At 35.3% G+C, this 25,232-nt stretch overlaps 2 protein-coding genes across 6 annotated transcripts in view; one reads left to right on the forward strand and one right to left on the reverse strand.

Moving 5' to 3' along the window:
• Positions 1–7,047, forward strand: part of LOC123253590 (methyl-CpG-binding protein 2-like) — a 48,283-nt gene extending 41,236 nt beyond the window's left edge. For 4 of the 5 annotated variants that reach the window (XM_044682759.1, XM_044682760.1, XM_044682761.1 and 1 more), the window contains one exon: positions 5,853–7,034. In XM_044682759.1, the coding sequence (XP_044538694.1) occupies positions 5,853–6,882 (1,030 nt within the window). In that variant the 3' untranslated portion in view covers positions 6,883–7,034. Of the gene's footprint in view, positions 1–5,852 lie in introns of all 5 variants that reach the window. The other variant, XM_044682758.1, reaches the window with a different exon arrangement.
• Positions 7,048–17,108: 10,061 nt separating this feature from the next.
• On the reverse strand, positions 17,109–21,669 carry LOC123253591 (transcription factor E3-like). Its single transcript, XM_044682763.1, has 6 exons — positions 21,512–21,669; positions 20,693–20,810; positions 19,802–19,858; positions 19,626–19,701; positions 18,116–18,263; positions 17,109–17,630 (listed from the first exon to the last, which is right to left on the reverse strand). The coding sequence occupies exons 1-6, from the start codon at positions 21,614–21,616 to the stop codon at positions 17,277–17,279; spliced, it is 858 nt and encodes a 285-aa protein (XP_044538698.1). The 5' UTR covers positions 21,617–21,669; the 3' UTR covers positions 17,109–17,276.
• Positions 21,670–25,232: the final 3,563 nt, after the last annotated feature.

The raw sequence follows: 25,232 nt of genomic DNA on the forward strand, positions 1-25,232 counted from the left end.
CCGAATACCTGAATGTTTACCACTCTAGAATCACATCCTCATCATGACACAGCATCACATCCCCACAATTGTAAAAGTATATAATCCCCAGGATTGAGGGATTGGGGGGAGCCTCCCATGGGTCCTCCACTCATGCTGTCTTGCTGGCCATTAATCCTATCTTACTAATAAATCTTTCTTTTTTACTTTTAAGCTAAGTTTGGAGTCCTCTCATTCTTGAGAGTGGTTTCCTTCCCAAACCCAGGGGTTCACCAATTTGCACCCCATAACACAATTATAATTATTCTTTTTAATCATATTTTTTTCAATCATCAAAAAAAGTCTACCTTCTCTCTTGTCCTTATTCTTTACCTATTCCTTTGATTAAGAATGAAATACAAAAAGATTCCCTGTTACAAATGTTTGGTGAAAGAAAATATGTTCCCTTATCCTCTTTCCACACATATATGTCTAATTTTACGCTGAGTCCTTTATTCAGGCACAATGGCTACACGTGGGTAAAACTGCCCACATGGCAAATAGGCTAAACCAGGTGGAGGTTGGCTGACAGGCCTCAAACCCTTTGATGAGTTAGAGAAATATTTTAACTCTCAAGATCTATTTATCATCTCTAATAATCTGATAAAGACAGTTTAGTTGATAAGGAAATAACATCTTTTAGCTCATGCTTCCAGCTCTGGCTCCAGGAGCATGAAGTTTATATTATATGTATATATATTTCAAGATTCATTTCACACAAAAGAACCCCCCCAAAATTTTGTAGATGTGCAGAGGTTATAAATTATGTCGTATCAAAACACTCATTGGCTTCAGAACAGACCAAGGTCAAGGCTGAATTTTGACTGGGTTCTTATCAGAAAGCTAAGTCGGGGAATATTTTTCTCAGGGTAGAATTGCCCCCGCTAAGGTTTTGGTCTTGGCTATACCAAGCAGCTGCATTATTTTCAACAAGAAATCACAAGGATCACAAAAGGGATCAAAAGAGGAATCTCAGGGCAGCTGGGTAGCTCAGTGGAGTGAGAGTCAGGCCTAGAGACAGGAAGTCCTAGGTTCAAACCCGGCCTCGACCACTTCCCAGCTGTGTGACCCTGGGCAAGTCACTTGACCCCCATTGCCCACCCTTGCCAATCTTCCACCTATGAGACAATACACCAAAGTACAAGGGTTAAAAAAAAAAAAAAAAAAGAGGAATCTCAGATTTTGGCTTCCCACATTTAACCCAAAAACTTACTCACCCTGAATGGATGTATGGGAACAAGTAGCCATGAAGGAAGCTGAAGCAGGTACTGTGGAAGTTGGTTGGTTAGACATTTAAAAAGTTAAAAGTCATCACTACATTCTGGGCTAATTAATCAATTGTCCTCATTGTTGCCTTGATATTAGATTTTGATGACTCCAGAAGAAATAGTGAGTTCTGCATCATTCTGTGCAATTCCGCCTTACTTAAATCCAATGAATGGGCAAGTTAAAATATTTCACAATATCTAACTGGTTCTTTTTAAAAAATGAAGGGTGAGGGGGCAGCTGGGTAGCTCAGAGCCTAGAGACAGGAGGTACAAGGTTCAAATCTAGCCTCAGACACTTCCCAGCTGTGTGACCCTGGGCAAGTCACTTGACCCCTATTGCCTACCCTTACTAATCTTCTGCCTTGGAGCCAACACACAGTATTGACTCCAAGACAGAAGGTAAGGGTTTTAAAAAAAAAATTTAAGGGTCAGCAGTTTTTCCCTTCTCCCTCTCTCCCAATGCATTCTTTTTTTTAAATTATGCCTTAATTTAATTTAAAATTTTTATATCATCTCATCATATTTGATTTACACTCTTTCCCTTTCTGTAAAATACTCTTAATTGCCTTAATAATGATGATGTTCTTTGGTGTCCTAAGAATCATCTCCCCATGGAGTTGTTTAACCTTATTAATGACCTTTGATTTGTCTTTCCTCTTTGTTTTTTTTTTTTAGACCCTCACCTTTCATCTTGGAGTCAATACTGTGTATTGGCTCCAAGGCAGAAGGGGGGTAAGGGTAGGCAATGGGGGTTAAGTGACTTGCCCAGGGTCACACTGCTGGGAAGTGTCTGAGGCCATATTTGAACTAGGACCTCCTGTCTAGGCCTGGCTCTCAATCCACTGAGCTGCCCAGCTGCTCCCAATCCTCTTTACCTTTTATGATTCTTTTGAGAGCAGATTTTTCATTTAGCTGTGGTCTTTTTATCAGGACAGTTTGAAATTCCTCTATTTCATTGAATACACATTTTTTCCCCTTTGAAGGGTTATGCTGAGTAAATGATTCTTGGTTGAAATCTTAGCTCCTTTGCCCTCTAACCTATTAATGTAGGAGCTGCTAAGTCTTTTTTTTTAAACCCTCACCTTCCATTTTGGAGTCATTACTGTGTATTGGCTCCAAGGCAGAAGAGTGGGAAGGGCTAGGCAATGGAAGTCAAGTGACTTGCCCAGGGTCACACAGCTGGGAAGTGTCTGAGGTCAGATTTGAACCTAGGACCTCCTGTCTCTAGGCCTGGCTCTCAATACACTGAGCTACCCAGCTGCCCCCTTCTTAGAGACTTTTGATGCAGTAGTGACTTTGTTTTCTTCTGAGTTTGCATTCTGTCACCAAAAGCATTTTTTTATGTAGAGTTTCTTCTTCTGTTGTTTGCTTATATTCCTGCAAAAACTTAAATTTGGACCCTAACTGTGGTGAAGGAAGCACTGTTCTAATACTCAGGTTCTTTGTGCAGCTGTCTTCAGAGCTGGCTCTGGGAATCTATCTGCTTTCAGTTCTTCCCCAAGGTGGTATGAGGTAAGGAGAGGTGTGTTTAATTCTCTCCTGGCCTGTGCTCTGGTCTTTTGATCCCTAGCACTATTTTACCCCTTGGTACCTGTGACCAGGATCCTCTGCTTCCCTGTGGCTTCAAATGCTAGTAGATGCTTGTATTCCTCCTTGCCCTGAGATTGCCCCAAGACTGTGACTCAGAGCCACGAAAGGAATCCCTATAATCTCCTTCAAGCAGTTGGCCAGTTCACTTTACCAAATGTGTCTGAGAGTTCTGGAAGCTTTAGCTGCTTCCATGTTGCCTTGGGGGGACCTACTCTGATGCACTTGATATGTTGTGATGGCCATCTAAATTCTTTAGGCTGAAAAATTACTTCACCATTTATTTTTATGGGCATGTTTCTTAGATTTGTTTTGAGGTCATTGCTTTTTGGAGAGTAATTGGTAGAAAAAAGATGGGCCCCCTATACCTTCTCTGCCATCTTGGTGCTTCCAATAGTTTTTTTCTTTCTTTTTTTTTTTTTTTAAACCCTTGTACTTCGGTGTATTGTCTCATAGGTGGAAGATTGGTAAGGGTGGGCAATGGGGGTCAAGTGACTTGCCCAGGGTCACACAGCTGGGAAGTGGCTGAGGCCGGGTTTGAATCTAGGACCTCCCATCTCTAGGCCTGACTCTCACTCCACTGAGCTACCCAGCTGCCCCTAGTTTTGTTTCTTTTGAGATATTTTGTATTTTCTTTCATTCTGTCTTATCTATTTTTCTAACACTCTTATCCAGTTTTCAGATACAATTTTACTTTAATTCTTGCTTCATTAATTTCTGGAATTCTGGTTGGATTTGTGCCCAAGTGGTGTTGCTTATTATGTAAGATTTGAAGTCATTCAAATTCTTCTTTGGGATTTGGCTTGAGCTTTCCTATAACTATGATAATTGAGTTTTTTGTGTGAAATTTAAAAAAAAATTTATTCTTTTTCTGTCTTCAGATTTAATATTAGGGCAGGGCTCTTGAGAGGGCTGAGCTTTTTTTTACCTTTTGCTACTTTATTGTGATATTGAGTCTTGTATTATTAAAGGATCTCAAAGATACTTCAGGCTAAGGATCTGCTAACTTTCATTGCTCCCAAAGTGACGTTGTTTGGGACCTTCTTTTCACTGTCTTCCTGAAAATTCCAGATTTGAATCTGAGAAACTTATTGACTTGACCTTGATTGAAAGTTCCTGTGGACTGCTGTGGATTCAGCAGCTACCAACTGGTTGGTAAGAGCTGTAGGCTTTGCATTTGCTTTGGTTGCTAGCTTTATACCCTAGGCTGGAGATCAAAACCGAGTTTCCTTGATTCTGGGATCAATGCATACAGCTCCCCTTTATTTCTAGCTCATTATGTAGCTATGGCTCATCTCAGTCAGTTATTCCTCTTTACTATCTCTGAATACAGGTTTTCTTGACTCTACCACTATTATCCTTTTCTTTTGCCATTCAGTTATCTAACTTTTCTGAAATTCTTTCTTATATATCTTTTTTCTGGAATGTATCTAGTTATGAAAGAGGCATGTGAAGTATTATATATGTTTTTCCTTTAAAGAAAAAAATAGCTTTTCCTTTAAGTATTCAGTTACTTTGATACAATGGTATCATTTGCTACATCCATTTTAAATACTGATAGTATTTCATAATAATGTATCTAGTAGGTAGCAGAAAACTAGGCAGCCACTTGTGGTTGATGGAGGTGATAACTGATTCATTGTGACAGTGGTAGCAGGAAGGACATTAGTAACTTTTTTGGGTGGCACATGAAACTAATACATCTTCAGTGCTTTCTCCTATAATTTTAATTTTCACAGCATCATTGTGAAATTATATAGAGTAATATAAACTATCAATTACCTACATTTGACTAATGCAAGAAAATTTCACATAGAAAAAAAGTGTAACCCTTACCTTCTGTCTTGGAGCCAGTAGTGGTAAGGGTAGGCAATGGGGGTCAAGTGACTTGCCCAGGGTCACACAGCTGGGAAGTGTCTGAGGCCAAATTTGAACTAGGACCTCCTGCTCTAGGCCTGGCTCTCAATCCACTGAGCTACCCAGCTGCCCCCTGTTTAAATATCTTAGCTAAGGTTAGATTGAATTGAAGTTTCCTGAAGTCTTTCTACTGCCACATTATATACTTCCTTGTCTTTTTTCTCAACTGTTACATTATTAAATAATTTTGACATTTATTTATAAGTTTTAATCTTACTCAGGATTCCACACTACCTATTCTCATTGATTTTTAAAAAGTCTTTTTATTTTAATTTTTTATTTATTTAAAAATTTTTATTTTGAATATTTTCCCATAGTTATGTTTCATGTTCTTTCTCTTTCCCCTGTTCTTATTGATTTTAACAGAAACTTAATTGCAATTTTTCCTCACCTTTTATCTTAATATTTCTTTGTATAATTCCTCTTAAAATATATTGATGTATTTTGTTTTTATGACATTTTATTTTCCATTTTAACTTAATCTTACCTAAAAAGCCATGCCTGATGCCAAAGAATGAAAAGAGAAAGAATAAAGAGCAGTTTTGAAAAACTAACATCATTCAAATTTGATATGTTGTTGTAGTCCTTATTTTCTGTAATGAAAGGAAAGAATATCACTTTCATATTTCTTCTTTAGGTTTAGCTTGCTCTTTATCATTATGAAGTGTTTAGTTTTCACTTATATTGTTTTTTCCATTCACATTGTAATCATTGTATATATTGTTATGTTTTTCTAAATTCACTTGGATTATTTTGATGCAGTCATATGCTATTATTACATATTCCCCAAGTGATGAACATTTATGTTATTTCCAGTTCTTTGTGACTACACAAAAATTCTAGTATAAAAGGTGTATGGACCTTTTTTTGGTTATTGACCTTGGTTTCCTAACAGTGGAACCTCTGGGCTAAAAATGTATAGACCTTTTAGACACTTGAATGCTAAACTGCTCTTTTTGCAATCCCTCCAGAACTAACTTTTCTCTCCCTTTTTTTATCTGTCAATTTTCTATTCATTATTTCTAACTCCTCTTCTTTCTGTTTTTATTTCTTTCTGTATAGTCCCCAGGGAAAAGCCTTTCGATCCAAGGTGGAATTGATTGCTTATTTTGAAAAGATAGGCGACACATCTTTGGACCCAAATGATTTTGATTTTACAGTAACTGGCAGAGGAAGCCCTTCTAGGAGAGAACAAAAGTCAGCCAAGAAGCCCCAAACTGCCAAGACTTTAGGAACAGAGAGAAGGAGAGGAAGGCCCAAAGGAAGCAGTGCAGGGAAACCTAAGGCAGATGATTCAGAGAGTGTTCATATCAAAAGAGTAATTGGAAGAAGCTCTGGGAAGCTTGTGGTCAAGATGCCTTTTCAACCTTCATCTGGAGGGAAGATAGAAGCTTGTGGGGCTACCACATCTGGCCAAGTCATGGTAATTAAACGTCCTGGCAGGAAGCGAAAAATTGAGACAAATCCCCAAGGCATTCCCAAGAAGAGAGGCCGTAAACCAGGAAGTGGGGTAGCAATGACTTCTGCTGAACCCAAGAAGAAAATAATCAAAGAGTCTTCCATCTGCTCAGTGCAAGAAACTGTGTTGCCCATCAAAAAACGGAAGACCCGTGAAACAGTTAGCATTGAAGTAAAGGAAATGATGAGTCCTTTGCTGTTGTCAACCATTGGAGAAAAGAGTGGTAAAGGTCTAAAGGCTGGAAAAAGTCCTGTTTGTAAAAGTATACCCAAACAGCAGAGCATTAGTAGCATCTCTCTGAAAAAAGAACCCCATTCCCATTCCTTAGGATCACCCCAGGCCACCTCAGCTTCACCCCTACCATCATTTTATCCTAAGGGTTCAGAGGCCAACAGAAGCTCTTCTGAGTCCAAAGACTTAAGCAACAAAGGTGAGAAAATACAAAGAGGAGAACAGTCTGAAAGTGACAGCTATATAAAAGAGACCATTAAAATTCAGCCTGCCACTGTACCAACAGAGAAGTTTAAACACAGAGAAGAAGATCGAAAAGACAGTGTTCCGTCCTCTGTGCCAAGATCAAATAAAGAGGATCCTGTGGACAGCCGAATGTCTGTGACAGAGAGAGTTAGTTGACTCTAAATGATATAGATTTGAAAACAAGAATAAAGGCAGCTGTTGTTTCATCTTATGGGTAAGGCTCTGACAAAGCTTCCCAAATTAATTGAAATAAAAAGTTTGTAGTTCTGTTTTCTTATCACATTAAGAATTTTATGATTTCTGGGTAAAAGTAATATTGGAATCTTTTTCTTCTTTGACAAGCATAGCCTAATTTGAAGACTTAAACTAGGCTTATAGCAGCTTTGCACTATATTTATTAATAGTACTCTGTATCACTGACCAGTAAAATTCATTAACCATTTTGACATATGCCAATTCTTGTTCCATTATTCATCATAAGACTAGGGTGGCATACAATTTGTCCTTTGAAACATCATAAATCAGATTAGTGAATTAATGCCCAAGCCATACAAATACAATAATTGGTATAGAATTTTAAAAATTAGGATATAGAAATTAAGTTTTTAGGAAAGTAAACAATGATATCAAATTGGACCAACAGTAATTAAAGAGAACTGTATTTGTTCCCTTCTTTCTCAGTTTTGTAGTGATGGATGAATCATTTTTCTTATCTTTAATGCCAGAAGAGCTCATTTGGTAAGATACTGGGCTTCATGTGGATTGGGGAAGAAGGGAATGAAGTCTAGTCCCCTACAACAATTTTATAGAATAGTGGTGAAGTGAGAGTAAAATTCTTTCAGTTCTTTTCCAAATCTACTTGTACTATTTATTTTTCATACTTTCCTTCAAATCTATAAATAATCTGACAGAAAATCTGCCTTAATTGAGTGGCATAGTATTGCCATTTATGATGGTATTTAGGTCTTTATCTGCATATATTTGCTGGTTATTTTAAAGTAGAATAAAGACATAGAATTCCCGTGATCCTCAAATTCTTAATGTCAGACAGCAGTTTTATAGCGCTTTCTGAATGAATTAGTTTTTCTTTATTTTTATCCTTTCTGTTTTGCTTCAGTGAGAGTCCTTTTGGTTAGTTGTACTCTAAACTGTCAATACCCTAACTGCTTCTTTAGGAGTTTGAAGCTTATCTGAATTATTTGGATAGATAGAATCTAGTTCCCTATCATATCCTTACTGGTCCTTACATTTCCAGGAAATTGCTTGTTTAATGGAAAAATTAGGTTATAACCTTCATTTAAACAGTCTCTAAGATAATTGCATTATTCATCTTTTGATATGATTTCAATAAGAAATATTAGATTGGTCTTAAATTTATAAATAATAAATGAGGTTATATCTTTGATCAGATCTTTGGAAAGTCATTGTCTAGGTGCCTGTCTTCATGTTAACAGATGTCTTGTTATGTCTCTTATTTAACTTAGAATCACTATTAGAGCAGAAAAGCTGGCTCTTTATTATAAAATTTGTCAGACATACTTATGGCCACAAAAGACATGAATACTAAGTAAACTGATCAACAAAGAATGTGAGTTTTAGCTATCTCTACTTCAGTTCTTTAGTGTCAAAATATTTGATCATGAGGGACTGAAATGTAAAGCAATTGCATGTTTTTTCCTCATCTAATTTTTCTCCTTCATTTTTGATTCTCCTATATGGGAAAGTAGATGTCCTTAGAAGAATAACCTTTGTAACTGTCTTCATTCTCTGGGGGAAAAAACTACAAATGTTTTAAAACTTTACACTACTAAATACTTTGATTTCTGGTGAACTGTTACTCATCCCTCAAAAGGACGCCTATTTGTTCACTTTAGTTTTTTTCTCTTGAAATGCTCTGAAATTGAGAAGAGTCTCATAATTTTGATATAGCTGTTGTTTTTATTTTATTTGAGATATTGAGTCCAAACTTTGAATCTTATGTAAAGATCATTATTGATAATTAGGAACTGTGTCACAACTAAGAAGAGGTGTGGTTTCTATGGAATCTCACACATTATGGCACACATAGTATTCAAATATTTAAAATATAGTCTAATTAAAGTATTAAAATTTCATTTTTAAAAATAGCTTTTTGAAAAGTTTAAATGCGTTCCTAAAAGACTTCAATTGCTCATTTTCTTCTGGGTTTCATTCTGTTTTCAAAGGCATATTGGTTTTCTTATTCTCTTTTCCTTTTTCTCTTCTTTTAGTAAAAAGATCATAAATCAAAAACCTTTCCCAAAGTTACATCTTTAAGCATCACATCAAGCAATATTTTTTCTAGTACTCCTTAACATAGTCTAGATTCTCTCAGGGTACTTCCTGACTATTTTGTTATTCAGGCACTTGATATAGCTTTAATAGCTAACATATCTCCTTAAATCTCATTTTTCTACTCTTTGATCTGAAAGTATTGTCTCATTAAATAAAGAAAAATTACATGTAAAATTGTCATTAAGTAAGTCTTCCTAATTCATCTTTCTGTTGGTTAATTGATTCTTTAGAAGTTCCTTTGGCTTCTTAATACAAATTGTCAGGAATTCATTGACCTTCCTTCTATCTTTCTACACCATACTAATATTAGTAAAGTAATCAGTAAGGCAAAAAATAATGTTCTTACACATAGTTTTGAATAATTTTTGACTGCTGTTATATTTGGAGATGATATGCCAATAATCTTAATTACCTCTTTAAGTCTCTGTGTGAGGGATGAACACTCAGTTCTAAGTGTTTGCAGTTCTCAGATGATGGCAGTGGCCAGAAATTCTTCAACATGATAGAATTGGCCAGTTTCTTTAACTTTTTTTTATAAATAAAGAGGCTTCCTCGGAAAGACTGACCAACTTTATTAATTTTGAATAATGCAAACAGTCTTCAGCCTTCTGATTTCCAGATATATTTGCCTTCTCAAAATCATGGCATGGAAAAATTATATCAATTGGAATGTGAAAGAGGAAATTTTCTTTAAAACTTAAATTAAGATCATAAGTAAAATTAGGCATAATAAGAAATTATTCTTCAAAATAACTAGATACTGTGTACCATCTTAAATACATTTTGATCCAACAAAATTTAATGACATGATTAATAGTATCCTACAACTTGCCTAGTTAACCTGTTTTCTTGTTTTCTACTGTAAAGGAATTATTTAAAATTTTGCTTTTATATTCTTTAGATCTAACATCTTATTCCTAATGTTAAGTATAATTGAGATTATGCCTTTTATTGTTTATTCATCGTTTCTATGATCATGAGGAACATTAAATTAAGGATAGACAGAAAAAAACTACAATATTCTAATAGTTGGTGGTTTGGATGGCCTCTGATATTAAAAATATGTCAGATATTGGAAGAGATACAGAAAATATGTAGTTTCTGCTTTGAATTTGTATGTCAGGTCTACAAAAATTATGTAAATCAAGGCATAATTCATGTGAGAGATTGAAGCTTCTAAAAATGTATTTTCTTGATTCCACCTTAGGATATTTGTCCCTTTTATAAATAGGTCAAGCTATGGTTTCTCTCTTGAAAAGTTTTACCTAGATTTCAGGGTATGATTTTATATACTAAAGCTTCAAATAGGGATAATAAACTTGCTCAGAGTTATGCAGTAAGTTTCTTTGACTAGATTTGAAATCAGAAAAACAATTCCTTCTGACTCCATTGCATTCATAACCTAGCTGCGTTAGATTAAGAGCAAAGGAATTTTTTTCCTATTCTGACCACTTTTCACATCTCTATAAAGTAAATGCTCTGTCTTATTCCAGGAATTCTTACTGTTTAATATCTTAAATGATCTCTACTGCAGTAATGATAATTGGATGATATAGAAAGGAAAAACAGATCTATAATAAGATACCCCCTAATAATTCTATGGCATAGAGTCAAAGAATCAAAATAAAAAGAACCTAAAATTTTGCTTAAAATATGTATCTTGTCAACAAAATTTTTGTGATATTTTTATTATTCTTACTAAAAGCCTGAGGTTTGAGGAAGGCTTGACTATTCCCCCTCATAGTTGTGAAACAATTTGAACTCTTAACGGTCTTTTGAGATGATCTGTAACTTTGACAGTTCTAAGTAGGTTTTTAAAAAACTGAGCAGAAACTTTGTTTATTTACCATCTATTACTCTGAATTCTGCCTTTTGAGTACAAGTAGAATAACAATAGTAAATAAGTTGGAAATCATGACATGCTATATCTAGATTTCAATAAAATACTCAATTTGATGCTATCTTTTCATATAAAATGGAAGAATGTATAGTAGAAAATGTAAATGAATCAACTACCAAACTGCAGAGATGAATGAATCTGTCTCCGGAGTTGTGTGACAATGGTGAATTTTGTATATTGTCCTCATTTTACTACAATTATAAGTGGGACACAGATAAAATAGATGGATTCCAAAAAATCAGAGCAAAATGGGTACTTTATTTTCTGTTTTCATAAAAAATGCTTGCTGAATTTTAATATGCAAGAAAATTGCATTGCAAATTCAGATGCAAGTGGATTTCAATTACTCTGTGAAAATTCTGAGTAAATGTTTAAGTATTATACAAGATAAAGTATGAATTTGAGATAAAATATTTCTCTCTGTAAAGCTTCCCCTTTCCTTTGTTAAAATTCTTTTCAATGAAACTAAGATACTCAGAATGTAAATATTAATGAAGTTTTTCCGTTGTCTGACACCTCCAGTGTTTCTTTGTCCCATGAAAAAGTTGTACATATTGGTGAAATAAATTAGATCCAGCTTTAAATTTCAATTATTTTTTCTGCCTTTAAAATACATGATTTTGATATCTACATATATTGATTTATAAACTTATTTTGCTTGTAATGCTATAAAAAGAGGCTTATTGTATTTATAGTTGTTGTTTATTTAAACATCTTCCTGATATCCATAGCATAGGACAAGGAAAAATAAAAACAAAGCATAAAAATAAAAATCTGCCTGCTGCTTGTCTTCTTTATAGGAAAATACATGATCTTTGCTATTGTTTCTCATTTCTTCAAAATTTCTTCAAAGCATTATTTGTGGATAATTCAGATCCCTTCACATTAATGGTTTTGTGCTAAAGCAGTATTTTGCATTACACTATTTGCATTGTGAACTCTGGAATGTGGAAGATGGAAAACAGAGTCAGCATCAAGGTTCTCATTTCCATCTTCTGTTATGGAATATAAAGAATACTATTTTTTCCTCGTGTCTAAAAGAAAGGGAATAGATATTTCATAGAGAAAAAAAAAGATGAGATAAAATCCTACTTCACCTTTGGACCCAAGATTGTTGAAATATACTTTATGGAGAGTAATTAGAGTAGGAAAAGTTATCAATCATAGAATTATCTATAGTTAGAAAGGACTTTTTAAAATAAAATGTAAAACACATTTTATTTAAAATAAATTAAAAGAAAATGATAAAGACAACTTAGTTTTTATACAACTATGTAACGACAAGTTATATACAGTATAAAATGGAACTATCCTCTAAAGGAAATCTATAATAATTAAGGGGGTTTGGGAAAGACTTCCTGTATAAAAAGTAGGGTTTGGTGGCAAGAATTTTCTAGTCTGGCTCTTTAGTGGCTATACCTGTGGCGCCTGTAGGAGCCATCCCCAGACTGTCTTCACAAAAGCTGCTACCCCTGAAGGATGTTTGAGAGCCCTAGTCTGTATCAGTGTGTGATAATGGGTAAGGTGGTAGTTTGACTGGCTTAGCACTACCTCCTATCTCCCTTGTAAGGCAACTGCTTCATGGAGGTGGGGTTGTCTTTCCTGTGTGTAGCATCTGATTATCTGTTGGTGGGGAGTGTTTATGGTATGGTACCGAAAAGTTAAATTAATTTAGAATTGTCCTTATTATATTAGCTTGGCCTACACTGAGCAGTTAATATTTTTTCTCCAGTTATTTAATTATCTCTTTGTGTTCCTGGGTTTCTTTTCATAGTTAGACCTCAGACATATTATATTGTCTACAATATGTGGACTTTGTTGGCAATATATAAAAATGCTGATGATTCTTTTTATTAATATGGCTGGCATTTCTAGTGCAATACTGAATAGTAATAGATTAACTTAAGTGCTATTTATCATTTTAATGAAAGCTCCATTTATTCCAGGGTCACTAGTATTTTTTTTAAACCCTTACCTTCCATCTTGGAGTCAATACTATATATTGGCTCCAAGGCAAAAGAGTGGTAAGGGTAGGCAGTGGGGGGTCAAGTGATTTGCCCAGGGTCACATAGCTGGGAAGTGTCTGAGGTCAGATTTGAACCTAAGACCTCTGGTCTCTAGGCTTGGCTCTCAATCCGCTGAGCTACCCAGCTGCCCCCTCTCTAGTATTTTTAATAGGGATGGATGTTGTATTTTGTTAAAGTCTTTTTCTGCATCTATTTTTTGATTTCTGTTGGTCTTAAATTAATATGATCAGTTATGCTGATGGGTTTCCTTAATATTGAATCATTCCAGTATTCCCTCCTGGTGATAGTATATGATTTTTATATATTACGCTTACCTCTTTGTTAGTATTTGATTTAAAACTTTTGTACCTAAATAGTTTGAGGTTGATCTATATTTTTCTTCATTTTTACTCTTCATTGTTTAGATATTAGCACCTTATTTGTGTCATAGAATTCCTTTTTCACCTATTTCATTCCAAATAGCTTATAGTATTGGAATTAATTGTTTTTAAATGTTTGATAGAATTCACTAGCCGATCCAGCTTGCCTTGGAGATTTTTTCCTTAGGAGATTCACTGATGGCATGTTCATTTTCTTTTCTTGCAGTGGGATTTTATTAAGTTTATATTCCCATATGGAAATAGGTCTTGATCAGTGACACATGTAAAACCCAGTGGAATTGCACTTTGGCTATGGGAAGGGGCTGGGGGGAGGGGAGGGAAAGAACATGAATCTTGTAATCGTGGAAAAATACCCTAAATTAATTAAATATAATTTTCAAAGATTAAAAAAAGTTTCTATTCCCTTTACTGTTAATCTGGACAATTAAAAAAATTCATTAATTTCATTTAGATTTATTAGCATGTAATGGGCAAAATAACTCCGAAGAATTACTTTAATTTCCTCATCATTGGCTGTGAATTTACCCATTTCATTTTTATATTGGTGGATTGTTTTTCTTTCTTTGTAAAAAATAAAATTAACCAATGATTTATCTATTATTTTATAATTTTTTCCAATAAAAACCAGTTCATCTTATTTATTAATAGTTTTCTAACTTTCAGTTCTATTAATCTCTTCTATTTTTTTAGGATTTTCAATTTGGTTGATAAGGGGGAATTAGAAAAATCTTTTTTAGCTTTTTAGTTTCATGCTTGATTTTTTTAAATCTTCTTTCCCTAAATTACTGATAAAAGGATTTAGAGAAATAAAATGTCCTCTTAATATTGCCATAAATTTTGACATTATAGAATTTAAATTAATGTGCAGTACTTGAAGTATTATATTTAAATTTTGTTATCTATGTAAAGTTTGTTATCTAGACAAACTAGAACCAAGTGACTAAGTTTTCTATCTGCTAAAAATGCTTGCTTCCTCAAAGATGCGACAAGAAGGAAAAAGAGAGACAGAGAGATGAACCTCCACCCAGTTTATATCTTGTCTACTTCAGCATGTAACAACAGGAAATAAGTAGGGTTCTGGGAATCTTAGTTTTTAGGATAACAAATTTTAATTACATAATTCCCTGTGAGATCCTTGAAAGACTAGTCTCCCCAATGGAAATGTAAACACAACTAATTTATAAATTACAATAAACCAGGGGAGAGTTAATCCCATCTTTACAATAGGTTATTTCATTGTTGACATTCTCTTGAATTGTTGATTTTTAAGTTTTAAACTGATCCAATCATTCCTTAAGATAAAATTAATGAGTTTCCAGTTAATTTTTAGTCTTTCTGCATCCTTTTGTTGAATGTAATTTTAATTGTATTATTGCCTTAAAAGGATGTATTTAAATGTTTTTCTGCATGTGGTTTTTTTTTGTTTGTTTGTTTTTTAATTTTTATTAAACTCTTCTGTCTTGGAGTCAATACAAGGCAGAAGAATGGTAAGGGCTAGGCAATGGGAGGTCAAGTGACTTGCCCAAGGTCACACAGCTGGGAAATGTCTGAGGTCACATTTGAACCTAGGACCTCTGGTTTCTAAGCCTGGCTCTCAATCCACTGATCTATCCAACTGTCCCTGGTTATTTGTTTTTTAAATTCTTATAGGAGTTGTTTTTTAGCCTTTCACATGAAACTTCTTATGTTTTCTTTTGGGCATTGTTGTACTTTTTTTAAGTTGCATTTTTCCCCTTCTCTGTCACTAAGGTAAACTTTCCATGGTAAATTTTTTCTTTGTCTTTTGCTTATTTTTTCAACTTACCGAATGACCTTGCCTGTATGTTAAAAGTTTTGCTCTGTTCCAGAGGAAGTGCTATCCTGGGACTGTACAGTGTTCTATTATTTCATGGATTGGGGTAGCTTGATTGCCTTTGGATCTTGTATTGTATGCTGTAAGGGGGCAACCTGGCTGTTATTTTGGGGGGAGAATTGTAGTTTTTTAAAATTTAGAATCTGCCTATCCTGAATTAAGCTAGATTCTGTGTCCCTATTATCCCCTTCTTCTTGCTGTTGATTCTCTTGGTGTAGCTTGTGCTACATTGAGTTGAATAATACATATTTGTTCAATTGTATCCAACTCTTTGTAACCCCATTTGGCACATAATTCTTTTCATTATTAATATCAGGGTCTTTGAAATGAATACTCTTAATTCAGTAAAGGAGCCATTGCCCCTTTTTGATAATTGGCATATTTATTTACTTAATTTAATTTAAACACATTCCACAGAAATGCTTTCCTTATTTTAAAGGATAATATACTGTTCATCAAATTGCTCACCTGCTACATCTCTCCAACGGAAGACTTCCCACTACTAGGAAAATGTTGATGTTACATAAAGGAAGAGTTTTAATGAGACAGACTGGAGAGGAAGGCTGTGGTCTCTTTGCCCATTAGTGGGAACTTTTAACCCAATTTTACTTTAGCAAAAAGCCATTAGCTTTTTTAGCTAATTAGCAAGAACAATATTTGGGAGTTACTTTTCAGATCCCAATGCAGAGGAAGGGCTCATTCAACATGTAATGCCACCTTTGGAAATTGTGTAGAAATTGGGATTTTTTTTTTAACCCTTAACTTCTGTGTATTGGCTCCTAGGTGGAAAAGTGGTAAGGGTGGGCAATGGGGGTCAAGTGACTTGCCCAGAGTCACACAGCTGGGAAGTGTCTGAGGCTGGGAGGAAACTGAGGATATTTTGATTCCTCCCAGAGACTGAGTTGGTATGATAAGAATATACCAAAGTGATATGGTAGTATTTGTATTGACATAGGTGTTTATTTAAAGTAAATATCCCTTTGTAAGAACTATTCTGATGTTAAATGGTTACATGAAACTGAGTGAGCTAGTCACTTGTCCTCTACTAAAGAAGTGAATATAGCCAGAGGAATACTTTCCTAATTATTGAGAGGAAGGCAGGGTTGGATCTCCCCCAAGAACAGAGAGAGATACTGATAATCAAAAAGTTGAAACTGATTATTCCAAACTCTTTTCTACTTTCATCCTTTCTCTTCAGTTCTTCTTTTTCTTACTTCAGGAAGCTGTCTCCTAGTCCCTTCCCTATTTTTATTATTCCTGATATGTCCTTGAAACAACTTTTCCTCTTCCTCTTATCTCCAAGAAGCTAATTTCTCCAACCTCTGACCCCTTTTTTTGGATAATGTCACCCAATTTTCACTACACATCTCTATCTACTTTCTACACTATATGCCATCTTCCCATGAGTTATAGATTTCCCCTAGCATAGATTTAGAAATTGAAGGTATAGGGCAGTACAGACACAAGATAGTAGGTTCAGAGAAGAAAATGGTACCTAGAGTTTACAAGAAAGTTCTTTCTTTTCATGTTCACCTATTTCCTGCTTCTCTTTGCTAACTAATCTAACTCCCAGAGCAAATTACTCTACTGAAATGTGAGCTTGTTTTATTAGTACTATAGTCTGATGGGCCTATTTTTTTTCTCCCAAAGAAGTTGGCTTCCAAAACTTTAAATTCGACATTTCAATAAGATCATAGGGTTAGTGTTGGAGTTACTTCAGCCTGGTACAAAAGGCTTCCATACTGATTCACTTCTTTGATGGGATTTAATCAGAAAATATAAATGTGTAAATAGGCAAGGAACATTTAAAGAAGTACCACTTCCCTCCCTCCTTCCCCCAGTCCCCAAAAGATACACATACATATTGAAAAAGCAATATTTAGGAGTTTACGCCTATTACAGTAGAAATTCTCCCAAGGGCAAGTGTTGAAATTTCTTGAAAGTGTTGAAGCTTAGAACATGAAATATGGTTTTAGAATATTCAGGAAACTATAGCTGAGGCATGGTTCAAGATGTAAATAGACAGAATACCCTAGAGTGGGGTCTAGCTTCAATTCTATGAGTAAGGGAGAAGATATTTAAGGTTCTTCTTCCATGTTGAAGCTGCATCTGTGGCTGCTGCTACATTTGGAAGGAGCTGGGAAGACAGAGGAAAGCAGGGGATCAGTGGTGGCCCTGAGTGGAGACAGAGTTAAAGATGGGATCCCCAGGGCAGGATTTGGACCCATAGCTGCTTCCTCATTCATCAGAATGCCTTCCAGGCCTAGGTGGAAGGGATCTTCTCCTACATCATACATTGGATCCATAGGAAAATGGAGGTTCAGTAATGCATGTGGAGGTGAGAATTGTGGAATATAGCTGCCTTCAATTTCCTCAGGCTTCAAAACAGAATATATTGGAAGGCCATGGATTTGGGCTTGTAGTTCCAGTTCCTGAAATGGGAAGCAAACAAAGAATCTCTAGAATGATATTTAGACTTCAAATTGATTGCCTATCCTTCATTCCCTTTTAGTTTTTCATATTCTATCCTTTTTTCCTTTTTTTTTTGCTTCTCAGAACACTTCACTACAATAATGAGATCCTTTCTCCTACCCCAAATTCCTTCCTAAATTCCCAGTATGTTCACAAAATCACTTCCAAGCTCACTCTAGCTCTCAAAACTCCTTCCTCTCTGAGTACTTCCATATTTCCCCCTAACCCTCAATTTTAATCAGTAATATCTTGAAATGGCTACATTTTTTTCTGATCTCTCCCATTAGCAAACTAACATATTCTTTTCCCTCAAGACTTCAGGATAGATAGGTATAATAAAGTCTCTTCTGCTCAGAAACATTTAGAACTACTTACTGTGTCTAAGATAAAATTCAGACTTCCTAGCCTATTGTCCATTGACTTTTTGGTGGGAACATGTGCCTACCTGGACTCTAAGCTGCAGGCTTCGATTGGCTTGCTCCAGTATATGCTGTTGCTTCTCCAGATCTTTGGCCCGTTGTTGCTCTTTCTGCAGCTTTCTGATATAATCAACTGAGGCCTTAAGGATGTTTCCTTTGTTCAAGCGCACCTCCCTAGCCCAGGGAAGAGAATGTCAGGGAACCTGGATTTGTGTACTTCTTTATTCCCTCTCAGTTACAGAATAATGAAAGGTCTTAAGACTAGATTTAGAGTTGGAAAGTTCCTTTAGTTCAACTCTTTTATTTCACAAATAAGAAAATGAGGTCAAGTAGTGTCCTAGGTCACACAGGTAAGTAATTAAATTGGGTAAATTTTAACTTGGGTCTTGTCACTTTAAGCCTAAGCTTCTTTTTTAGTAAAAGCTATACTTGACAATGGTATGGAAAATATCATGAAGGATTTATCATCACAACCCTGAATTCATTAGTTACTTGCAAGGTACCTTGGAACTCTTGAGCCCTTCTCATTTAGAAGAAAATATAAGTCAAAGAGGGGATGACTTATATAATTAATCTGCAGTAGAATCCTATTTGAATTTAAATTCTCTGACCTCAAAGCCAGTTCTGCTTTAACCAATAAATAAGAACTTAGCATATTTTTAGGCACTGAGCTAAGAACTGGGGTTGCAAAGACAAGGCCCTACCCCCAGGAGCTTTCATTTGAATAGGAAGGCAATAAGTGTACCATGAATTGTTTTTAAATAGTTAAGAATGAGATGCTTATAGTATACTAGGTTTGAAATTGAAATCATAGGTGCTGATAACAGACTGAGAAGTCAGCTTTGGAAAGCATTCCCTTTAGTGGGCCTGACCTGGATGAATATTTAGCAAAGGGGAGACAGAGTCATAAGAAAGGTAGTAGCGGAACCAAGAAATAATGTCCTAAAAACTCTGAGAGGGGAAAGTAATCAGGAGAAACAAGGTATCAAATGATACATAAGTCTAGAAGAACATGTTATGAAAAGTTGCCATTAGATTTGGCAACCATAAAATAGAAGTATAATAGCATCTACCTTATGAGAAAATATGTGTAGTACTCAACACCCCACTACTAATGATCATTGGTAACTTTTAAAGAGAGAAATTCATTTGAATGATGAAATTGAGAACTCAGAACATGGAGATTGTTGGATAGAGGAGAAAAACTGGAGGCAAGAAACATTTTTTCAAATATTCTGGCTGAAAAAGGGAAGATAACTATAAGGCAGTTTGGCTAGAGTAGGAAGGTGGAAAAGAAATTGCAGCAAAAAGATCCATCTCTTGCCCCCCAGTGCCTAATTTTGATACTATTTTTTTTAAACCCTTACCCTCTGATTTGGAATCAGTTCTGAGTATTGGTTCCATGACAGAAAAGTGGTAAGAGCTGGGCAATGAAGTGTCTGAGATCAGTTTTGAACCCAGGAACTCCATCTCTGGGCCTGACTCTTGATACTATTCTTAACAAACCCTCCCCTGGATCTCTATGGAAGGACTCACAATTTGTTAGACTTGGGGATCAAAGTTCCTAGCTCTTTGATCCTGTCATTAATGTTGAATCGTCGTCGCCTTTCAACTGGAGAACAAAAGGAAAATAAAGCAGCATCATTAATGAGAGACAAAGCTTTTCCTGTTCCCCAGTTCTTCTTCCCATCCTTTTTCCTGCAGAGACTCACTAAGGTTATGATTGTCCTTTTTCTGACGCTCCTTTAGGAGGGCTTTTGTCTCGTCATCTGTAGAGATAGATAAAAAAGAATCATTCAGTGACTTCTAAAATTTCCTCTAGTCCAATTACTCAATATACCTCCACAGTTCCAATTCTTTGTAGGCAATACCCACTATTTGACACCAATTTTCAGTCCCTAAATGTTCCTTCAATTCCCATACTTGCATATCCTCCACAATTCAGTTTTTGATGATCCTTATGTAATTTCCAATTCACTTAATACATGATCTTACTTTTGAATTAGATAAATATATTTTTGTACCCACTCACTTTCTAATTTTGATCCCATGTATTCAGTACTTGGCTCCCAGTTCTTCCATAGTATCTCCCAATTCTTCCTCTCCCAAGTTTTTACTGTAACACAGTTTAAATTCTTAACTTTCATATCTATTTCCCAATTCCCAGCCCTTTAGTTCTTGGTCTCCACAACCCTAACAAACAAATAGACCAGTTGAAGACATTCCCAAATATGCTCCATGTTTATAACCCTTATTCCATACTACCCTACCTTTCAACACTATCCTTCCCAAAAGGCATGATAGCTTTGATTAGGGAGATCTGACTACCTCTATCCTTTAATGGAAAATTAGCATATGACACTGGTCAAATCTCTTGTCCTTTCTCATTGTTAAGGCAGTTCTGTAAGATTATTTGTTCGTACCTAATAAATAAAATCTCATACCACAACTTTTCCATTCAAATTAAATCAGATCCAAACTTAAAGAAACCTACTACCTCAATTTGTGGCTCCTAAATTCTTGCAGTTTCCAATCCTTGATTCCATACAGCTGACTGCCAAGACCCTAGGAAGGGAAAGGTATAAGGAAGGGGAAAAGCTCACCAGAAATCTCCTTTCTGAAACCAGTCAGTTCATTTGGGCTGCCACTGTTAACAGGGACCGCTGGATCCACCGACTCTGGGCAATTGCTTGCTTCAAGTATATTCCCAGATGCAGGCAGCTGTTATAATAATAATGATAGTGAGTCTCACTAGATTTTTGCCATGATATAATCATTTTAAAAATTATTCTCTCTATCTTGAATGTTACTATATCTCCATTCTTAGAAGTGAGAAATACCTTGTAAGAAAACATTCACCTTCCCCCAGCTTGAGCAAATGCTAAAGAGCTTCTCTTTCCAAGAGCTGGAAAGATCAACATGAACTAATGTGGAGTGAAATAAGCAGAACCAGGAAAACATTGTATACAGTAATAGTAATATTGTGGAACAATCAATTGTGACAGACCTAATTAACCTAATTATTATCAGCAATACAATGATTCAGAACAATGCTGAGAGACTCTTAAGACATGGAATGTTGTCTTAAGAAACTGTAGGGAGTCAGAATGCAGTTGAAAGAATACAATTTTTCAGTTGTTTATTTTGGGTTTTTTTTTTTTGGTGTTTTATGAATGATATAGAAATATGTTTTGCATAATAATGCATGTATAACCCCAGATCCAATTTGCATGTAAGTCCTGGGAGGTGGAAGGAAAGAGATAAGTTTGATCATATAACTTGGGAAACTTTTGTGGAAATTTATTATATGGTTGATGTATGTGTATATATGTATGTACATTTGTAAATATAAAGAAAAAAATAAATCCCAGCCCCGAAAATAAAAATAAAAAACAAAAAAATTCTCTTTCCAAATTGCTTACCATGCTTGGGAGCTGTTGATCTCCAGAAACCTCAGGTAGGTAGCTAAGAATATCATTATTGTAGCTTGAATCAAGGCTGATCGTCTCATTAAATACATCATTCATCTATGCCAATAAGAGTTGAGAGGGCGAGATAAAATTTTTTAATAAATATAAGTTGATTCTAAGATGGAAAGTTTAATAAAATAAATATAAATAATTTTCAGTAAAATATACATTAAAATAAAAAATAAACAAAATTCAGCTTGACAAAAAAGTAACAGATTGGGGAAAATATAAGAAAGCTAACAATAAAAAATTAAATGTATCTTTAACATAAATTGATGATAGTCACTTAGAAAATGCTCAACCTTAATAATAATCAGATATAAATTAAAATAAATTGGAGATACTACCTGACATTAAGCAAATTGGGAAAAATAATTAAAAGCAAAAAATTCAATGCCATTGAGAATTGTGGAGAAACAAATACTCTTAATTCATTGCTGGTAGATTTGCAAATTTTTAGATTTTTCTGGAGACCAGTATTGAAATATGAAGTAAAAGCTATGCCCTTTGGCTTTATAATACCAATGGTTAGTATATATATCTGGAAAGTGTTGTAAAAAATAAGGACCTAGACTACAAAAATAATATTTATAGAGTATGCAAAAAACTGTAAGCAAATGGACAAATAAATTGTAGTAGTGAACATAATAGCACAGATGAAAGAAACCTGACAAATCAAAAGACAAAGCAGTTACACAAAGATATATTGGTAATTAGCTAAGCAAAGTAGTTCCGTGGAATAGCAAGAGCTACTAGGTCTTGGCTAACCTTTATACAAGTGTTTACCCAAATAAAATAAAGTTTAAAAAAAAAAAAACAACAACCAGAACAAAGTAGCCAGCTAATATAATAATTATTATAATAATTAAGAGGAAAAGCAAAGGAATAAACAATCCTGATCTGGAAATTAAAGGGGCATGGCTCAGATATTTCATACATTGAAATGAAAGGTAAATTCATTGAAAAGCACATTTAAATTGTCATATAGATGGTAACTTCAGTTTACTTTTTTTTTTTTTTAAAGGCAGGGCAGCTGGGTGGCTCAGTGGATTGAGAGTCAGATGTAGAGATGGGAGGTCCTGAGTTCCAATCTGGTCTGAGACACTTCCTAGATATGTGACCCTGTGCAAGTCACTTGACCCCTATTGCCTAGCCCTTACCACTCTTCTGCCTTGGAACTAATATATAATATTGATTCTAAGGCAGAAAGTGAAGGTTTTAAAATAAATAAAAAGAGCACATAACCAGAGGTTTCCCAAGAGGCAGTCTTGGAACTAAATTAAGGGAATCAGCCTGATTGATATGATTTATTGATTGTTAGAGATGTGGAGCATTTGCCACTTTTCTGAGCTGAAGCTTAAAATGAATCTGGATGTTGGGGATTTGCCTGAGGTCTGGGTTTCTTAGTTGAGAATTCTTTTGCTGCCTGGGGTGGCAAGACCTTTGAATTAAAATTTTGTCCTAGTATAGTTGGTAAATTTTGTTTTATCTGCTGATGCTAGCCCTATTCAGATGATATTGTGTAGGGTTCTCTAGGTGCATCAGCAGGAGAAAAGAGCTCCATGATTCAGGAGTCCTCTTCATAAGCTTTACCCTATCTAGAAATTTTCTATTACTTTTTAGGCTCACACAGTATCACTGTTGAAAGGAAACTTAAAAGCCATCAACTTTAAAGAAGGAAAACTTAGGCCCAGAAATAGGTAAGGATATGATTATGATAAGAACTTAAAGAGACCTCTTACCTTGGGCATATCTATGGACATCTGGCCTGAGGTTGGCCTGGTAAAGCAGTCACTTTCATGGGATCCACCAGGGCTAGACCCAAAGACAACAGAAACAGCTGGTAAAACTGGAGGGACTGAGCTGTTTGGCAACCAAGATGTCACATTCTCTTTCCACTCCTGCCATTCCTGCTCTTGTACCTCAGTCTGCATCTGCTGCTGGTAAAGGGTGAAACTTGAAGAAATAGCCAAGGTGAAGGAGGATGACAAAGCTGGGGATAGGGAGGAAGAGGCAGGTGCTATGGCTACCTTTTTTTGAAGGCAGCATAAGGATATAGGGAAATGATTCAACTAGTATGTAGGAATACAGGGACACAATTTGGGTTGTTCAATCTTTTTGGCATCTGGTTGGGGAAAGGTTGGTAGTTCGTGATGGAGTTTTTGGAAAGGAGACATAGGACCAAAAAAAGAAAGGTCTAGATTGCATTTATGGAAAATTAGAGAGCTGCAGCATATTTTTCTTCATGATTTGGTGGGCAGACAGAAGTGAAGTTGAGGGCTTTTTGATTTGGAAGATTTTTTTAAAAAACCCTTACCTTCTGCCTTGCCCGGGATCACACATCTAGGAAGTGTCTGAGGCCAGATTTGAGCCTGGATTGTACTCCCCCCCCCCCCCCCCAAGGAGAGTGATACAGAAAATTAGAAGTCTTATTTATTGATAACAGGAATCAGTGACTGACAAGACTTATAAAAATTAATTTGGGTTCTGGGAATGTACCTTGTCTAGTTCTTATGTTGGCCAATTAAGTAACAGGGAGTTCAGCTTGTTAAGAATTAGAGACTAGAATATAGGAATGTTGTTCAGTTATATTTGATTTTAACTTTTTTTGAGAAAGATGTTGGAGTGGTTTGCCATTTCTTTTTCCAATTTCTCTCTGTTTTGCAATGGAAACCATGCTTAAAGAGGTTAAGTGACAACCTAGGGTCATATAGCTAATAAATATCTGAAGCTAAATTTGAACTTTGGTCTTTCTGACTTTAAGATATAGCACTCTCTCCACTGAGCCTCCTAGCTGAACCTCAACAATAGGGGCAGTGTTACTTTACTAATACTTTCTTTTTAATTAGAAAATACACTACAGTATTCAACTCAATAAGTAGACATTAAGTTGTTTTGTTTTGTTTTTTTTGGCAGGAGTGGCTAGAGGGATTAAAACAAAACTCTCTTTTAGATTTGGGAAAAGAATAAAAAATTAGCTAAAGGAATAGATTTGTACAGATTTAAGAGAAAGGATTGAAGAAATTAAGGAATAAAGAATAAAGAAATAAAGGAACAAAGATATTGGATTGAAATGGTATTAGGAAAGTTTAAGGAAAATGAAGATTCCCTGAATGACAATGGTTTGGAAACATATAGCTGAAAAGATTTTGGAAAAAAATAAAGTGCTGAAGTAAGCATAAGATTTGTGGGAGTTTTATAGAATTAATAAGGATTTCAAGGAGTCTGAAAAGCTGGATTTGGTGTGGGTAAATAGGAAAAAGTGAGCTTGAAATGAGTAATATATGTTGTAAAAAATGAGTTAGAAGAGTAAAGAAAAATTATTTGAGAGAAAACAAAAGGTATTGGGAAGGATGAGCAAAATTAGTGTGGTCTTTAAATTAAATAAAAAAATAAAGATGGGCAAGAAGAATTTTAGTTAGGAAGATTATTTAAAAGCAGTTTGGAGGGGGCAGCTGGGTGGCACAGTGGATTGAGAGCCAGGCCTAGAGACAAGAGGTCCTAGGTTCAAATGTGGCCTCAGACACTTCCCAGCTGTGTGACCTTGGGCAAGTCACTTAAACCCTATTGCCTACTCTTACCACTCTTCCACCTAAGAGCCAATACACAGTATTGACTACAAGATGGAAGGTTAGGGTTTAAAAAAAAAAAAAAAAAAAAAAAAAAAGGCAAT

The sequence above is a fragment of the Gracilinanus agilis genome, chromosome X, assembly GCF_016433145.1.
Source record: "Gracilinanus agilis isolate LMUSP501 chromosome X, AgileGrace, whole genome shotgun sequence".
Lineage (NCBI taxonomy): Eukaryota > Metazoa > Chordata > Mammalia > Didelphimorphia > Didelphidae > Gracilinanus > Gracilinanus agilis.

Coding starts and splice junctions, on each gene's coding strand:
- LOC123253591 (XM_044682763.1), bottom strand. CDS start 21,616: ATGAATGATGTATTTAATGAGACGATCAGCCTTGATTCAAGCTACAAT. Junction 20,811..21,511: donor ATCAACAGCTCCCAAGCATG/GTAAGCAATTTG, acceptor TTATTATAACAG/CTGCCTGCATCTGGGAATAT. Junction 19,859..20,692: donor TTTCAGAAAGGAGATTTCTG/GTGAGCTTTTCC, acceptor CTATCTCTACAG/ATGACGAGACAAAAGCCCTC.